We start from the raw sequence: 19,164 nt of genomic DNA, 5'->3' as shown, positions 1-19,164 counted from the left end.
AAAGATTACTATGAACATAGAAAGTCGACAAATTCACAGAGTAACAATTACTCCATACATGTAAGCAACTCATCACAGTTTTTTATTCTTTAAGCTTCATAGAGAAGATGCCGTGTTAGGAAGGAATGATATGATCTCTGGGGAGGTTCTGGCTTATTATGACTTCATGGTTAGCAACAAGTGATACTGTCTGATGAAGTGTTTGCAATGCTGGGTCCTGACTTTTATTTAAAGAAATTGAAAAGGAATTGTTTATTAGAATGTTCCTATTTATACTGAAATCAGCTCAAAAAGAGAAGAATTCCGAGATGAAACAACTCAGTGTTTTATAAATAAACTCCATCTCAGCAGCTTTTAACTATGTTCTGACGATATATTTATAAAGCAAATGGCTTTGGTATTTATTTCCTTATTTTGATAATGTTTTTGTTTTGGATGGTTGGCAAGTGGACAAGCACGGTTTCTGAACAGAGTTCTGTTTTGTTTTTCCAGGTGGGATAGTAACATCTTTGGGGGAAAGAAAATTGGCGTCCTTTCCTGAAAGTGGTAAACGTATAGCAGATGGTGGCCCAGGAGGAACACTAGAGAGATGGAGACCATCTATGTTTTACACTAGGAAACAAGATCAGTCTTAAGAGTCCATGTTGATCTTGGAAATAGAAGGATTAGAAAAAGTCGAGTTTCCGCAAAGAACAAGAACTTTACCATCTCCTTTTTGACCTGAAGACCAGGGGACAATGGATATCATAGAGACAGCAAAACTTGAGGAGCATATGGAAAATCGAACCAACGACCCTGCAGACACTTACACGAGACCTCCTGAGCCTGTCGAGGAAGAGAACAGAAATGGCAACAACAAACCTAAGAGCTTATCCAATGGGTTGCGGAAAGGCACCAAAAAGTACCCAGACTATATCCAAATTGCTATGCCCACAGAAGCGAGGAACAAGTTTCCCCTCGAGTGGTGGAAAACGGGCATTGCTTTCGTGTACGCTCTTTTCAACCTCGTCCTGACAACCGTCATGATCACGGTTGTGCACGAGAGGGTCCCTCCCAAGGAACTCAGCCCTCCACTCCCAGACAAGTTTTTTGATTACATAGATCGGGTGAAATGGGCATTTTCTGTATCAGAAATAAATGGGATTATATTAGTTGGATTATGGATCACCCAGTGGCTGTTTTTGAGATACAAGTAAGTAAGGTCTAACATGTTTTGGGGGTTTGCCATGGGAGTTTATATTTAAGTGAGTAGATGTGTGATCGAAATGCTCTTTCTTGGTTCTATCTGATAACTTCAGTCTTATCCAGGCGCTTGATGAAGAGATAGAAAGATCTACAACCTTGAGTAAATCCAGTCATTATTCCATCAGCATTTATTGAGCAACTGTATGGAAGTGGCAGGTGTGTATGAAGGTACAGAAATGCTGTGGTGGATGACTCAAAGCTTGTAAATTTAAGGTGCAGTTCTGATTTCAAGCAACTTGGCACTATGGTATGTGCATGGTACATTAAGAGGCTTGGAAAGGAATACAGTCACTTCATCATGCTCGTGTTATTCCAGGCTCTTGACAGGTGGGGAAAGTAGTCGGCTGTTACTCAGAATGTGATGACTATATTGGTCTACAGTCAATCACAGCAGGCTTTGAGGTTTGCCTCTCTTCAAGAGTTCTCAGATTTTACATTTCTTTTCCATTTGCCTATTAGCAATTCAACCACAAGAGTTTGCTTAATAAACTGCATTTAGACCTGGGTCCATGCAGTTCAGGTCTTACATACCTGTAGTAAACAGGCCTTCTAGTTTCCTCACGCCATCACAAAGGAGCAGCCAGTTCACTGGCTTCAGTCTTCCCTGTTTAGAATAGCAGAAATCAGGAAGTGTAGTAAGCCAGGTACTTTTGCTTTGAAGACACTTAAAAATAGGACAAAGCTCTGAAGTGGTTATTTCTGTTTCCCTGTGAATTCAGACTGCTAGCCCATTTAAAAAAAAAGGAGGGGGGGGCTCAGTTCCTCTTTTCTTCTCAGCCATTATTCAGATGTTTTCTCTGCTAAGATTCTAGTAATTAAGTCACAAATTTAAATTTGGTCAAAACATTGCCCACAAACAAGGCTTTTAAAAGTATGATATATGCTAATATATTCAATACACTTCAGAGTCAAATAGGATTTCAGGGTTAATGCCACAAGATCATTTTTTGAAGAGAGAATTTATGCTGTATTATTTTTTCAATTGGTTGTTGCTTTGAGATTTGAAGAGTTCAATCTATCTTTGCTGAAGAGTTCTACATCAAGTTTGCAATTTTTGAAAACTTGTTCCACAAACTGAAGTCATTCCTGAGCATTTTCTTGTAAATAAAATATTTCTCTCAATATGTATAAGTGAATCATGTAGCTGTCAATTGTCTTAGAACTTTTTACAGAAGGTGTTGGTTATGACATGCTTCATGCTAAAAGCTAAAAAACTTTTAGCGTTTTTCTTTTCAGTGTCTGGAATGGACACACTATAAGAGAGACTGCTCAGGCCAAAGGTATTTGCTCTCTTTTATTTCAGAGCAAAGTTTCATTCGTGTATGTCCGTGAAAATAGAAATGTCCCAGGGTCTGGTTAGCAGCTGGCTTCCAGCCCGAAGTACCATTTTGCTGTGTTTGAATGTTCATCCAGAGGATTGTTGTTAACCTGCCTTTCCATGGCCATCTTTGGTTCTACCACATCAAAACTTGAAGTCACACAAGCCAGCCATGCATTTTAATAGCATCCACTGTTTTGGTCACAGTCCACCAGCAAAAACTTGCTGGGGAAAATCGCACTAATTTTCCTTTTTCAGGTAGATTTGGATCTAACATTTTAGTAACTGGTAGAGTACTTTTTATAACTTGTTTTGCACATTCCAGCTGAATAAAAAATTCTACTTGTACTCTCACTCTCTCACTTAAGAGCACCTTCAAAGCGATGGGGGAAAAAATAATTGGCAGTAGTTCTTAAACTAAATAAGACTGCAGAGTGCATATTTCACCTCTAAGTTAATTTTCTGTTCTGAGTACTGCTGAACTGTGAATACTGGAGTGAATATAATCGACTCATAATAATTCCTGCTTATTACTTCACCGTGTCTAACAGCATGGAGCACAAATCAGCGCTCCTTTTGAGCCTGGGGTTGAATCAAAGGGAGGATAGTTTTTCACTTAACCAAATGGAGACAGTCAGCAGTGTTTATCACCTGTTCCTTTTTAGTACTAGTAAAGGCAATGGTAGAATAGTAAGCCTTTGAAAGAAATGCCTTGCAATAAATAAATGCTTTCATCAACTAGTCAAGGTGGTTTTTCTCTATATATTTTGATCCCAGAAACCCTGGAATCTTCTTAAAATAGCTCTTGGAGACAGACAGCTAAAATTATATCTGTACATAATTCTTTAAATTAGAAGTCCCAACAGTTACCTGAATTAGACCTTGATCCACAGCAGATTGCAGTCTCAGAGAAAACTTAAAATATGCCACATGCCTGGAACTGTCTGTTTTTCCAGAGATCTTTGGGAAGATCTGGTTTGGGAAGTTTGAGAGCTCTGAAAATGGGGGACCTGGAGTAATATATTGTATGTGCTAGGAAAGTTACAACTAGTAATTCTAAGGGCTTTGTGGGTCTCACCCATGTCTTAATCCCCAGAGCCCAGAGTTTATAGACCCATCTCTGACTGCACAGCAGGGCCATCTTCAGAACTCTTTTTTTTTTTTTAATTTTCTGAAAAATATTTATTTGGCTGTCCTGGGTCTTAGTTGTGGCATGCAGGAGCTTTAGTTGCAGCATGTGGGATCTAGTTCCCTGATCAGGGATCGAACCCAGACCCCCTGCATTGGGAGCAAGGAGTCTTAGCCCCTGGGCCACTAGGGAAGTCCCATCTTCAGAACTTCCCATGCCCATTCAGGAACCCATGAAGCAGTGGTGCAGACAGGGAAAGCCTTTCCCTTTGGAGACAGGGTGCTCAGAGCCAGCTTCTAGGAACCACTGCCTCAGACTAAGGACTCAGAGGGCAAAGGACAGGACTAATGTTAGTCAAGACAGCTGTCTCCACCAAAACATACAAAGGGAAAAAGGACTTGTGGCTTTTTTTTGCCTCTTTTCATCAAGAATGCATAAAATAAGGGTGAAATTTACAGCTTCACTCTTAAATATCCTTAAATGCACGAGGACCCTTTGACCGTCTTCAAAATATAATTCTCTGAAAATCTCTATAGTCATAGACAAAATAGTTCATGCCGAAGTTGTCAGAATATTTTTGGATGGTCCCCAAATAACCCTTGCTTATATAACTTAGGTTAAATGAGTTGTCCCATTTCCCTATGTGCCCAATTATGTAGTATCACCTTAGCTCATTACTAAATTCCTCTGTGGCTGTGGCTCGCTTATACCTGTGCTGTGTTCCTGAGAGAGGGCTTATTAATGCAGTGGGTTGACTGACAACATAGAGAGGTTCATTGAATTCTCTGGCAAAGAGTGCTTTTTTAAGGAGTGGTGGTTATTTAACCTTTAAACTGCTTTAACTCACCAGAGATTCATCACACCTTTGGGGCCCAACCCACCTAGACTGATCACGGTATGTGAATCTTTAGTTCAGAAAACTGCAGATATTTTTTATTCTGTTAAACCTTATTTTATATTGCCTTTAGGATCAGAAAGCCCCAGTAAACCTATTTTTTCCCATCCCTATTTTTCCCTTAGGTCAATAGTGGGGCGCAGATTCTTTTTTATCATTGGAACTTTATACCTATATCGCTGTATCACAATGTATGTCACTACCCTCCCGGTGCCTGGAATGCATTTCCAGTGTGCTCCAAAGGTAAGCCCCTCCGAATTACCCTTTAGAGGACGTTAAGCAGTGATTGGGCACCTGCTCTCTGTTATTTGTTCTCCTAGACACACTCATACATGTTAACTGAAATCTAGCACATTTTCTGCTTTGCTTTAGATTTTGTGGGGGAGAAATGAAAATGTGGTAATAAAATGTATGTCTTTGTGCATAAAACTTTTATTTTCTGCTACCCGGAAGTTACTGCCGGGTTTTGGACTCTGCTTTTTTCGCCTTTTCATTTTCTCATTCATCCAGTCATTTTGGAAGTATTAAGTTCCTGTTGTATCCCAGGCACTGTATGATAGCAATGACCAAAATGAAGTTCTCCTCCTCTGAGAATGTATATTCTTATGGAAGAACAGCAATGAATAAATAAAGTCATAACTTGTTACATGGTGGTGGGTCAAATAGCTGTCAGTTGGATTAAGGGTGAGTAAAATAAATAAAGCTGAGTAAAGGGTGAAAGGGACTGTGAGGGTAGGTACTATATTTTATATAGGCTTCCTCCACGGCCCAGTGGTATAGAATCTGTCTGCTGATGCAGGAGACGTAGGTGCCATCCCTGGGTTGGGAAGATCCCGGGGAGAAGGAAATGGGCCCTCACTCCAGCATTCTTGCCTGGGAAATCCCATGGTCAGAGGAGCCTGGTGGGCTGCAGTCCATAGGATCGCAAAGAGTCAGACATGACTGATCAGCTGAAACACGACAACACTACTTTACAGAGTGGTCAGGAAAACGTCTTCAATAAGAAAGCTTTTAGCCAACCAGGCTTAGGGAGTGAGCCATGTGGATGGGGTGAGAACTCCAGGACAAGGAAATAACCGTCATGGTGTATTCCAGAAAAGCAGGGAGACCTGTGTGGCTGAGCAGAGTTGTGAAAAGTTGAGATGATGCAGCCACATATTTCACAGGACCTTTAGCCCACTGCAGGAACTTGAACCTTGGTGGTGACTGTGATAGTGAGGAGAAGTCATTCCACTTGGGATATATTTTGAAGGTAGAGCAGACAGGATATACTAATAAGTTGGACATGGGTTTAAGAGAAAGAAATCAAGGATGAACTCAGAGGTTTTAGTAACTGGAAAGACAGAGTGGCCTTTTGCTCAGATTGTTGTTGTTGTTCATTTGCTAAGGCGTATCTACCTCTTTGCGGCCCCATGGACTGCAGCACTCCAGGCTTCCCTGTCCTTCACCATCTCCCAGAGCTTGCTCAAACTCATGTCCATCAAGTTGGTGATGCCATCCAACCATCTCATCCTCTGTCACCTGCTTCTCCTCCTGCCTTCAACCTTTCCCAGCATCAGGGTCTTTTCCAGTGAGTCAGCTTTTCACATCAAGTGGCCAAAGTATTGGAGCTTCAGCATCAGTCCTTCCAATGAATATCCAGAGTTGATTTCCTTTAGGATTGACTGGTTTGATTTGTTTACAGTCCAAGAGAATCTCAAGAGTCTTCTCCAACACCACAGTTCAAAAGCCGCCATTCTTTCCCACTCAGCCTTCTTTTTGGTCCAACTCTTACATCTGTACCTGACTACTAAAACAACCATAGTTTTGACTATATAGACTTTTGTCGACAAAGTGATGTCTCTGATTTTTAATACACTCTCTCAGTTCAGTTCAGTCACTCAGTCGTGTCCGACTCTTTGCGACCCCATGAATCGCAGCACACCAGGCCTCCCTGTCCATCACCAACTCCCGGAGTTCACTCAGACTCATGTCCATCGAGTCAGTGATGCCATCCAACCATTTCATCCTCTCTCGTCCCCTTTTCCTCCTGCCCCCAATCCCTCCCAGCATCAGAGTCTCTTCCAATGAGTCGACTTTTTGCATGAGGTGGCCACAGTACTGGAGTTTCAGCTTTAGCATCATTCCTTCCAAAGAAATCCCAGGGCTGATCTCCTTGTTTGTAATAACTTTCCTTCCAAGGAGCAGGTGTGTTTTAATTTCATTGCCATAGTCACTGTCTGCGGTGATTTTGGAGCCCAAGAAAGTAAAATCTGTCACTGCTTCCACTTTTTCTGCTTCTATTTGCCATGAAGTGATGGGACCAGATGCCATGGTCTTAGTTTTTCGAATGTTGAGTTTTAAGGCAGCTTTTTCATTCTCTTCTTTCACCCTCAGCAAGAGGCTCTTTAATCCCTCTTCACTTTCTGCCATTAGACTGTTATCATCTGCGTATCTGAGGTTGTTGATATTTCTCCCAGCAATCTTGATTCTAGCTTGTGATTCATGCAGCCTGGCATTTCACATAATGTGCTTTGCATGTAAGTTAAATAAGTAGGGTGACAATATACAGCCTGACATACTCCTTTCCCAATTTTGAAGCTGTCCATTGTTTCATGTCCACTTCTAACTGTTGCTTCTTGATCATCATACAGGTTTCTCAGGAAACAGATAAGATAGGTAAGGTGGTCTGGTATTTCCATATCTTTAAGAATTTTCCACAGTTTGTTTTGATCCACACAGTCAAAAGCTTTATCGTAGTCAATGAAGCAGAAGTGGATTTTTTCTGGAATTCCCTTGCTTTCTCCGTGATCAAACAAATGTTGGCAATTTGATCTCTGGTTCCTCTGCCTTTTCTTTCTAAACCCAGCTTGCATTTCTGAAGTTCTTGGTTCACATACTGCTGAAGCCTAGCTTGGAGGATTTTTACCATTACATTGCTGGTGTGTGGAATGAGTGCGATTATATGGTAGTTTGAACACTTTGCCATTGCCTTTCTTTGAGACTGGCATGAGAACTGACCTTTGCCAGTCCTGTGCCACCGCTCAGTTTTCCAGATTTGCTGGCATATTGAGTGCAGCACTTTAACAGCATCATCTTTTAGTATTTTAAATAGCTCAGATGGAATTCCATCATGTCCACTAGCTTTGTTCATCGTAATGCTTCCTAAGGCCCACTTGACTTCACGCTCCAGGATGTTTGGCTCTAGGTGAGTGAATCACACCACTATGGTTATCTGGGTCATTAAGATGTTTTTTTGTGTAGTTCCTCTGTGTATTCTTGCCACCTTTTCTTAATCTCTTCTGCTTATGTTAGGTCCTTACCATTATCTGTCCTTTATTGCGCCTACCCTTGCATTAAATGTTCCTTGTTATCTCCAGTTTTTGTAAAGAGATCTCTAGTCTTTCCCATTCTATTGTTTTCCTCTATTTCTTTGCATTTTTTATTGAAGAAAGCCTTCTTATCTCTCCTTGCTATTCTCTGGAACTTTGCATTCAGCTGGGTATGTCTTTCCCTTTCTCCATTTACCTTTTGCTTCTCTTCTTTCCTCAGCTATTTTAAAATTCTCCTCAGACAACCACTTCACCTTCTTATATTTCTTTTTTTCTGGGATAGTTTTGGTCACCGCCTCCTATACAGTGTTACAAACGTCTGTCCATAGTTCTTCAGGCATTCTCTACCAGATCTAATCCCTCGAATTTATTTCTCACTTCCACTGTATAATCACAAGGGATTTGATTTAAGTCCTACCTGAATGGCCTAGTGGTTTTCCCTACTTTCTTCCATTTAACTCTGAATTTTGCAATAAGGAACCGATGATCTGAGCCATAGTCAGCTCTAGGTCTTGTTTTTGCTGACTGTGTAGAGCTTCTCCATCTTTGGCTACAAAGAATATAATCAGTGTGATATCTGTATTTACCATCTGGTGATGTCCATGTGGAGAGTCGTCTCTTGTGTTGTTGGACAAAGGTGTTGGTTATGACTAGTGTGTTATTCTCTTGAAGAACTCTGTTAGCCTTTGCCCTGCTTCATTTCGTACTCCAAGGCCAAACTGGCTTGTTACTCCAAGTATCTCTTTACTTTCTACTTTTGCATTCCAGTCCCCTATGATGAAAAGGACATATATTTTTTTGGTGTTAGTGCTAGGAGTTCTTGTAGGTCTTCATAGAACCATTCAACTTTAGCTTCTTTGGCCTCAGTGGTTGGGGCACAGACTTGGATTACTGTTACGTTGAATGATTTGCCTTGGAAATGATTGGAGATCATTCTGTTATTTTTGAGACTGTACCCAAGTACTTCATTGTGGACTCTTCTGTTCACTAAGAGGGCAGCTCCATTTCTTCTGCAGGATTCTTGCCCACAGTAGTAGATATAATGGTCATCTGAATTAAATTCACCCATTTCCTGAGACAGAGTGTGAGAATGGATACTGAGACTATTGTAAGCAGGATTTATAGTTTCTCCAGGTAGAATCATTTCTCAAGAGAGCTGTTAATCATCTTAGACTCCAGTGTGCCCTGGTTTATAAAAAAGGAAACGTGCAAATCATGTGCTTTCTGGGCAAGGGAGTAAAGCCTAACATTTTTTACTGAACACTAAGCAGATGTCCAAGGTGGAGGGAAAAAATAGAGTTGTTCTAAAGAAATCAACAGTCTCCTTCACCAAATATAGGTGTGGTTTGAGAAGCTCTAATTTTCTAAAGCCATCAAGGCAGAAAGTGTGTGTAATTAAAACAGTGTACATATTGAATTTAAACATTGGCTGATTTTTAGTGAAACTAATTTAAGGCATGGGAGAAGTTCAGAGGCATAATAAATACTTCTAAGGGGTTATTGTGGTGGGTTAAATGAGGAAATGGCCACAGGAGAGAAGGCAAGCCCATCCTAGTAAAAGGTGTGATTTACAGGGATGAATTGCTATGATTACAGAAAGAAGTAAATTAGAGATTATCTTCTATGGAAAACATACAATTTTCAGAAGCCACAAGAGCAAATGTTACTGCTGAATAACTGAGATGCAAAGACTCACAAGGAAGCTCTAGGGACCTCCTTGCTAATCAGCCCCTGTGTTCAGTTGTCAAGACCCAGAGCCTCTTTCTGAAGCGTCAGCAGGCTTTAGGTGCCTAGATTGTGGCTCAGTAAAGCAAACACACATCAGTTTGTTTGACTAGAGAGGACGTGGTTTGACAGAACAGGGAGCAGAATTGCATTTTGAATGTGGTCCAGCCTCCGGCTTCAGCGCTCCTTAGATTTGTGGTTGCAAAACTGTTAGAGAATATACCTGTCTCCTCTGCTGCTGACTCTATAGAATGCCCTTAGTGACTGAGAGCAATGACAGAACTCTGTGTGCTGAAACCACTTGCTCTGGAAGGCTGTCTGACCGGCCACTGATGCCTGACGTCACTCGTTACGCGCTGGGTGTGGTCACAGAAGCCGTTGCAGTGAAAGGCCCTCGGTAGAATCGTTGACTTGCAGTTTTCTGGTTGCCCTCCTTCCTTCTCCATCCTAGGGTTGAAGTGCTTAGGTTATGATTTGCTCCATCCCACCAACCCAAGCTTTGGTTTGCAGGCACATCTGAGTTCCAACAGTTGTGTTTAGATGGATGTTGGCCTAGTTATTAGGACTCTGCATGAAATACTTTAGGTTTTCAAATCCCTTTTTCCACAGGAAATATTGGGCTGGCACAGCTACTTTGCTTTTCCTGAGAAAGCTGCCCTCTTATTCTTGCTGTAGAGGTGCAGAGGACCTCTTTTCTAAATTGAAGGGAATGTATGGATGGTAAGGTTTCTGGTTTGGCAGCAGCCAAGTTGATCTCTTTTGTACCTAAGTTATTTTGGGGGGAAATGGTGTGTGAAGGTCACAGTTGGAGGAACCCTTGAGAACACTGAGCTCTGTTTTGGCTCTTATGATCAATGCTTCTCTTTCTGCTTTTTTACATCTTCAACTCTATATTCAGAAATAGCATGGAATGGTATAAAAAATGAGGAAATTAAGAGGAACTAGAATTTTAAGTGGTGTATGATGGAGGTCCCAGTGAAATAGAACAGATCTAGGGCTTCTCTGCAGGAGACCTAGGTTCCATCCCTGGTTTGGGAAGATCCCCTGGAGGAGGGAATGGCTGCTGACTCCAGTATTCTTGCCTGGAGAATCCCATGGACAGAGGAGCCTGGCGGGCTACAGGCCATGGGGTCGCAGAGGGTCGAACATGACTGAACGGACTGAGGATGCGCACACACAGGAAATAATCCATTAATCTCAACTCTGTTACCCGTCCCTTCCGCAGTTTTCTTTCCAAGAAAACTCCTCTCTCCCTCGTTTTAAACTTCCTTTCTTGAAGTTCTATTTGGCATTTATGCTGAGCGTGTTCTGACGTCTAAGATAGCAGTGACAGGATTGAGAGATTGAGGAGCAGAAGAGAGCCCTTCCTCTGTCCTGTGAAATGTTATTGCAAATTTCCATACCTGAATACCGCTGGAAGGGAGGAGGGCGGAGAGAATGGGTGGCGGTAGTATTTTCACTCCTGGTTTGGTTATACCTTTGGATTAAGTGTTTTTGCACTTAGAAAATCCAAGCATTGAGTTGGGGTGGGTGAGTGGATTAAAAAAAGTTATTATGGTTTTGAAGTGAAGAATAATGTGTTCTAAAAACTGAGAACACAATGGTCGGCTGGAGTGTACATACCTTTTTATTTGATCTCAGTGTTGACAGTTTGTACCAACCACACAACCAGAAATTCCTGAAGGTCCACCTCAGATCTGATAAAGCGCATGCTAGATTCTATCCTGCACATCAAGGGCTTTCAAGCATTTCATGTGGTCTGCGGGGAGTCCTGCAATTCTGTCAACAGTCCTTCTCTTCCCCGGGTATGCATCCTTTGAAAAGCGAGAAAGTAGTGAAAGCGTTAGTAATTCAGTCATGTCCGACTCTTTGTGACCCCATGGACTGGAGCCTACCAGGCTCCTCTGTCCATGGGATGCTCCAGGCAAGAATACTGGAGTGGGTTGTCATGCCCTTCACCAGTGGATCTTCCCCACCCAGGGATTGAACCTGTGTCTCTCATGTCTCCTGCACTGGCAGGCAGGTTCTTTACCACTAGCACGCCCTGGGAATCCCCTGCGGATCCTTTCCCGCCTTCTAGATCTATCTTTTCAAGGCAGGGTCACCTATTGCTTAACATGTTTGTTTTAAAGACTGTCAACTCAACGAAACCTGTATATTCTCTCTGGTTAGCCTCCTGGGCTTGTCCTGAGCCAACTTTGGAAGGAGGTTAAGTTTCCTTGAAACCTCCGGTTTCTTCCCTTGACCTCTAATCCTGTTTCCCATCATCTTGTGCTACAGAGCCCTACATTTAACTATCACCCCAGCATAGTGTGTTTGCCTTTTTACAGGGGTCATCTGAATACCAGACATGTTTCCAGATCCATAAGATACTTTTCACTGGAAAATTTTTAGACAAAGATCCCTGCCCCAGTTCCTATGGTACTGAACAGGATGGGTTTCCACCTGCTTTGGAGACTGGACTGTCTTCTTACCCATCTGTACACATCTCACCCTCTTTCACAACTGCACATCTGCTTGGACCAGACACTACCTGTCTACACTGCCAAAGACTTGAACCACCACCGTGATCGGCCTGGCCACGTCTCAGGGGCCAGTGCCTAGAAGGATCGTCACTGAGTGTGAAAGGCAGCGTGTCACATAGCTGTGCGCCCAGGCCCCAAGCGAATAGTCATTGACAGTCTTTCTGTATTTCTCTTCTTATGTCTCCTCTTACTTCGTTTTATTTCTGAGTATCATTCTTTGATTTTCTAAACCTACTCACTTGATATTAGGCTGATCCGAAGTCTTCCACCCGGTGGCCCAGCATTTCAGTATTCCAATTTCTCATGTATTCCCGCTCAGTCCACTATTCCTTCCCGTATACCTAAGGTTTGGGTTTTGTTGTTGTTTTTTAGTACAATTTTTAAAGGTTACTTTCCACTTACAGTTATTATGAAATATTGGTTGTATTCCCTGTGTTGTACAATATATCCTTGAGACTTTTTTTCTAATTGGAGGATAATTGCTTTACAATGTTACATTGATTTCTGCCATACAACAATGGGAACCCGTCAGAATTATACATGATACCCCTCTGTCTTGAACCTCCCTCCCCTCTCTCGTCCCACCCCTCTAGATCATCACAGAGCACCAGGCTGCTTTCCCTGTGTTACGTAGCAGCTTCCCACTACTTTCTCAATTCAGCCTGTCCTCTCCATGCCCCGCTGTGTCCACAAGCCCGTCCATAAAACCTGTAACCCTGGGCAATCTGGGGGCAAGAGCCCATCACTTGTGCTCCACTGGAAGATAAACCGTGATGGGTCTAAGCCTCTGGATTGACGATGGCTGTGTCCACACGTGCATCTCCATTTCTTACACCCAGCAGTTTGTACTCCCGCCTTCCCACCCCTGTGTCGCCTCTCTCCGCAGCTCTGTCTGCTCATTGGTAACCACTAGTTTGTTCTGTATGGCTGTTGGTCTGCTTCTTTTTTTGTTATAGTCACTAGTCTGTTGCATTTTGTAGTTGATTCTACACGTAAGAGAGATCTGTGTGCCTCAGCTTGAATGGGTTATAAACCTCTGACTGTTGTATCACACTCCTGCTGTAGCCCTTCATTGTCCCTGCGTCATCATGGACGCTTCTCGGGGCTTCTCCACCTCGCCCAGGGGAGCCCTTCGCTCACCCCCTGCCACAGCACACAGATTTTTGCTCTGAGGATGTTTTTCCTGATCAAGCCACTCCTTTTAAAGCAACCAGTACATCCCTAATCCATCATTTTCAAACCTATTTAAATTATTTAACAAATTGCAGCTCTTTTAAACTGCAGATATTTGGATCAGACATTAATACAACTATATGCACCCTCTAGGCTGCCCACTTAACACAAGGTAAGAATACCCTGTAGAGTATTAGTAATGTGGAGGGCAGCCGAATCAAATATTAACTATCCGAAACCCCGACTTCCCCTACAAAGAGGAAAGAGAGGAGCTTTGATCTTTTCAGTGCATAACTGTGGTGAAGTCATTGGTTATTAATATTTTTAAAAGCTTTGCCCAAGGACACACCACCACCAAGACATATTATTAGTAACATACTGAATAATTTAGAACATGTCACTAAAACTGGCCAATGCAATGAATAAAACCCAGTTTGAGGAGCTTCCCCCTTGGATTCTTTTTGACTTAAAAGGGAAAAAAATCACAACTGATGACCTTTGTAAATGTCACATAAATTAGGCTAACACTTGATTTATCAGCTTGTGAATTTTCTTCCTGATCTTCTTGTGTCATTCAGCTCAACGGAGACTCTCAGGCCAAAGTACAGCGGATTCTACGGCTGATCTCTGGCGGTGGATTGTCCATCACGGGATCGCACATCTTGTGTGGGGACTTCCTCTTCAGCGGCCACACAGTTGTGCTGACACTTACTTACTTGTTCATCAAAGAATGTAAGTGATAACTCATTCCTGCTTTGTTGATTGTTGCAGTGACTGGAATCCCTAGGCCCTGAAACTGATGAGCCCTTATTCTGTTGAAATTAAGAGCCATGGAAGGAGGGGTGTGTGTGTGTGTGTGTGTGTGTGTGTGTATATTAAAAATCATTGCAACCAGTCATGAACACTGAAGGGTTAAATCCTAGCCCTGGCTTCTTGCTAACATTCAGCATGCCTCCAAAATGTCTCCCTCCTCGGATAGTACTTCTTAAGGTGTGTGCATGCTAAGTCACTTGAGTTGTGTCTGACTTTGCAACCCTATGGACTGTAGCTCACCAGACTCCTCTGTCTCTGGGATTTTCCAGGCAAGAATACTGGAGGGGCTTTGCCATTTCCTACTCCAGGGGCTCTTCCTAACCTAGGGATCAAACCAGAGTCTCTTACATTCTCCTGTTTTGGCAGGTGGATTCTTTACCACTAGTGCTACCAAGGTATGAAAGGCTATTTTAATGTTGGAATTAAGAGGAATCGTTAAGTTTATTGCAAAAAGAATCAACCTGCTCCAGAGCCCAGTGGAAAGGACTTTTGAGTGAAATTTCCATTTTACGGATTCATTACATCATCCCCAATGCTTTGCTTAACGTTTTCCTCTTTTGTAACTTTTCCTTGTCTGACTTTATTCTAATTGCGTCACTTCCAGTACTATGCTTTAATAGGCATCTTCACGAAACATTTTGCCAATTCTGACCATTTTCCTCTTAAAAAGCAACATGGAGATGAGAATGTGAGATATCTTTCCATATTTATATACTTAATTCTCATTATACAAAGTTCTTGTGTATTCCAATAACTTCGTGGGGAGGGGGCCTAGAATATCTTGTTCATTGGAAAGAGGGATGGGGACTGTATTTGATTTTAGCTGCCAGCACATCCCCTTGTAGATTTCTGAGGCTTTGTGTAGTGGGGCCCATTATCTCAAAACTCTTTTGAAGTAGTGATGCTTCGTCCTCCATTTTTACCAGCTGGTCAGTATTACCCTTCATCTTCAATTGCAAGATACCCCATCTCCATGCCAGTGTTCTTTTGGAGTCTTATCTCAATTCTGTTCACTTGCAAAGCATATCATAAGGGTCTTTGGGCAGAAAGCAGGGGAAGGAGACCTCCCTTCTGTCCCCTTGGCTCAGTTCTCTTCCTTCCTCTTTTAACCGTCATCAATCCAAACAGGCGTAGACCCATCTTGGTTTCTCTTCCAGTGGAGCAGAGGTGAATTCTTGCCCTTAGATTGCCTGATATATAGGTTTTAATTCTGCTTTGAGGGCATTATGACAAAGAGATACGAGTCTCTGTAGTAGATGAAGTCTTTTTGTTTTTTGATGGCAATTGTATATCTTCTGAATTGTTTTCTTTCTAAATGCTACATACAAGCCTTGAGCAGGGTGAACAGTCTATTAAGTGTTCGGCCTTTGCCGCACTGTCTGCCTTGAAGGCAGAGGCCTTGGGCACCTTTCCCCTCGTATTTATGTTCTTACACTGTTGGGGAAGTGGTGGAAGATAGGAACCTAGCTCTGTGTGGGCACCAGTATCTCCTTCAACTTCAGTCTTCTGAAATTTCTAATACCTAGTTGTTGGTTCTGGGTGGCGGGCAGAGCGATTTATGTTGTGTGTGGTTCTCACTCCAGCTTCTGCTCTGGAAAGGTCCCATCTCTGTGTAAGGTCACTCTCCAGTTGAGAGGTTCATTTGGGTGGTAGAATCTTCCCTCTAATCTGTTACATCATAAAAGCTTATAGAAGACGAGGATGATGGCAGGGAGATGTTACAAGTTGAGAGTGAAGCCACTGTGGGTGGAAAACCAGGTAATGAAGAGAAAATACCCCAGGAAACGGAGGGCCAGTTTGGTAACTGAAGACGAGGGGACGTTACCAATAACAATGAGTAGACAGAATGCTTCCTCTGTGCTGGGCACTATTCTGAGCCCTTAGTGCAGATTAGCTTATTTAATCCCTGCAGCCACCCCAGGAGGGAAGCACTGGTTTCCCCTATTTTTTCAGAGGAAGCTTAAGCATAAGGAAAGTGAGTGGATTAGCCACAGTCCACAGTTAGTAATTGGAGGCTGACTTCAGCAGTGCCACTCTCAGTTTCTTGGCTCTGCTTAGAATTTTTGGAAACCCAAGTGTCTGGTCTGGTAGAATTGCTCAGAAATAGCCTGGATGTTGGCTTATTGTTGTTCCTTTGCCTCCACGCAATAGGGCAACTGCATAATTATTTCTCTACTTTAACAAAGGCAAGTGCAGTGCGTAGACATGTTTCCTTCCCCAGGTATGGTTTGGGCTTGAGCTCTTTAAACTTGTGTAGGTTTACATATAGCAAGGAAAGAATTACATTCTGCTTTCTCTAAGCTTTGTTGAGAAACAAAAGGGCAAATCTGTAATACTGTATACGAACCCAGCTTTAGGATCTGTTCCGTACGTAAGCCAAGGATCCCGTGTTTAGGTCCGCTTCCTATGCAATTAGGGGAAACAGCTTCTAAATTATACCATGTGTTGTTGTTATGAGTAAGCAGTGGTTCCAGTGGTTTCTTTGGAGATTCCGCTGCTAGAGTTAGACGCATTATTTGTATATTTTTGCTTTCCTGACTTTTGATCGTTTTGGACACTCCTTGTTTGACATTCTGTTGTCATCGGTGGATTATCATCGGGACCTAGGTTCCTTCCCTATAAAGTTGGCCTGGAGAAACCCACCTAGCTCTTAGTACCAAATGTCTTACTAATTGAGAAAACTTTTTCTTCCTCTTTCTTTTTCACCTTGCTACTACACTGAGTCCATTATCTCTGGTAGTCATTGACAGGCAGGGATCGGATCCCACACAGACAGTGGAGTTTATTAAGAATTTTGTCATTATCTCTCAGCTCAAGGTTATCCCTGGCGATAGAATGAGAGAGCAGAGAGGATTGCCATTTTGCCATTTCTGTTTCAAAATAGTTTATATTAAATCTTCTATTTGGGTCCACCAGTGTTCTCAATTAATGAGCAGTGGTCCCAATGTAGTAGCTAGTAGGGAATATATTTTTATGGGAGAGCAGTGCTAGGGTGTCTAGATATTCCTAAAGCCTGATTTTCAAATCTGTGAGTAGTAAATTGATCATTCGGGCCACCTCTTTACTCCCCACCTGCTTCAGCTTTGCTTCTTGTGCATAACTGTTAATCGCTCAGTCATGTCCAACTCTTTGCAACCCCATGGACTGTAGCCCACCAGGCTCCTCTGTCCATGGGATTTTGCGGGCAAGAATACTGGAGTGGGTTGCCATTTCCTCCTCCATGCGATCTTCCTGACCCAGGGACAGAACCAGGCTCTCCTGCATCGGCAGGCAGATTCTTTACCGTCTAAGCCACCAGGGAAGCCCCTCTTGTGGATAAACCAATACACAAGTTTTGCTGAAGCATTTTGAACTTTTAAGGTAAATAGCAGGTGACCCGTGAGGATGGGAAGGAAGCAAGACTGGTGTGGAATTTCAGGCAAGGGTAAGGGCTGTGGTGCTGGAGAATCATATTTAGTGAAAGCTCCAGATTGCTGAATGTTACTTCAGTTTTTAACATTCAGAGCCTAACAGAACAGTTATGGGGACTGGATCTGGCCTCCCACATTACAGAAGTAAGGCTTCTCCCAGCTATAAAATTCTTGGATTCCATGAGCTATTGGCTGGAACCTAGTGGCAGGATGAAGCAAGTAAGAATTAATGAGTTGTACATTCAGAAGTAGGAAATCAGACTTTCAAATACAAATACAGGTTTATCATCTTACTGTTCCACGTTGGACCTAAAGAGCACTAGCTATATTATTTTTTACTTGAACCATGCCTGATTTGATGTGTCATGTAACGTTCTGAAAAGTAAATATCACTATACAAATAATCACAGTTAAATATGAAATAAATTTCAGTATTACATTATTATCTTTGTGAGCTAATAAAGCTTTAAAAGAGGGGAAAAAAACAGTTATTCAAGAGAAGAAGACTTATTAGAAATGAGTGCTGTTTCCATTTATACCTGTGTCATTACTGCCTGTGTAGGAAGGTTGGTGCAGGATCATGTTTACCCTGTGAAGGGCCTTACTGCTGCTGCTGCTAAGTCGCTTCAGTTGTGTCCGACTCTGTGCGACCCCATAGACGGCAGCCCACCAGGCTCCACCGTCCCTGGGATTCTCCAGGCAAGAACGCTGGAGTGGGTTGCCATTTCCTTCTCCAGTGCGTGACAGTGAAGTCGCTCAGTCATGTCCGACTCTTCACAACCCCATGGACTGCAGCCTATAGGCTCCTCCATCCATGGGATTTTCCAGGCAAGAGCACTGGAGTGGGGTGCCATTGCCTTCTCCGGTGAAGGGCTTTAGTTCTCTCTTAAAGCTGATCAGTGTCATGAACATAGTGGCCTCACTAGGTAAGGCTCAAACCCATAAGTGCATTGGCAAGAACCCTAAGCTTTTACTCTGCTGTTGTTGTTTAGTTCCTAAGTCGTGTCTGACACTTGCAACCCCATGGACTGTAACCCACCAGGCGCCTCTGTCCATGAGATTTCCCAGGCAAGAATGCTGGAGTGGGTTGCCATTTTCTTCTCCAGGGTATTTTCCCAACCCTGGGATGGAACCCACATCTTCTTCATTGCAGGTGGATTCTTTACCACTGAGCCACCTGGGAAGCCCAAGCTTTACATAGGGACTGTCCTGTAGTTGCTATTGGCAATAACAGCATAAAATTGCTGAGAATCAAAATATTGCTAGGCACAAATGCCATTTTTCTCTCCCTGCAGGAATGAAAATAAGTTTATGTATAAGAACTAAAATCACTCTTGCTTTCTCATCCCTCGTTTCCATAGACGGTACCTTTTTCTTTTGACCTCTGCCCTTTTTCTTTCCAGCGGAGTCCCTGTGGGAGCCAGTATGAGCCAATCTCAACCTAACGTGAAATATTTCTGTTCTCTTCCTTATTATTTGCGTGAGCAAAACCTAGAGCAGTGTTACCAACCTGCGCAGGGAAATGACTATTAGACCTGCTACCAGCAGCCTCCCCTGCCCCCATCCCCTCAACCCGAGCAAATCCTGGGCGGTTCACAGTGACTCATAACTTTGGGTTAT

At 42.7% G+C, this 19,164-nt stretch overlaps 1 protein-coding gene across 9 annotated transcripts in view; it reads left to right on the top strand.

Annotated features, from left to right (window-relative positions):
- Nucleotides 1-19,164, top strand: part of SGMS2 (sphingomyelin synthase 2) — a 95,621-nt gene that overhangs the window by 69,641 nt on the left and 6,816 nt on the right. For all 9 annotated transcript variants that reach the window (XM_027970825.3, XM_042251157.2, XM_060416811.1 and 6 more), the window contains 3 exons: nt 493-1,192; nt 4,713-4,830; nt 13,900-14,053. In XM_027970825.3, coding sequence (XP_027826626.1) covers nt 738-1,192; nt 4,713-4,830; nt 13,900-14,053 — 727 coding nt within the window. In that variant the 5' untranslated portion in view covers nt 493-737. The remainder of the gene's footprint in view (nt 1-492; nt 1,193-4,712; nt 4,831-13,899; nt 14,054-19,164) is intronic.

This window comes from Ovis aries, chromosome 6 (genome assembly GCF_016772045.2).
Source record: "Ovis aries strain OAR_USU_Benz2616 breed Rambouillet chromosome 6, ARS-UI_Ramb_v3.0, whole genome shotgun sequence".
Lineage (NCBI taxonomy): Eukaryota > Metazoa > Chordata > Mammalia > Artiodactyla > Bovidae > Ovis > Ovis aries.
This window is presented reverse-complemented; position numbering and strand designations above follow the sequence as displayed.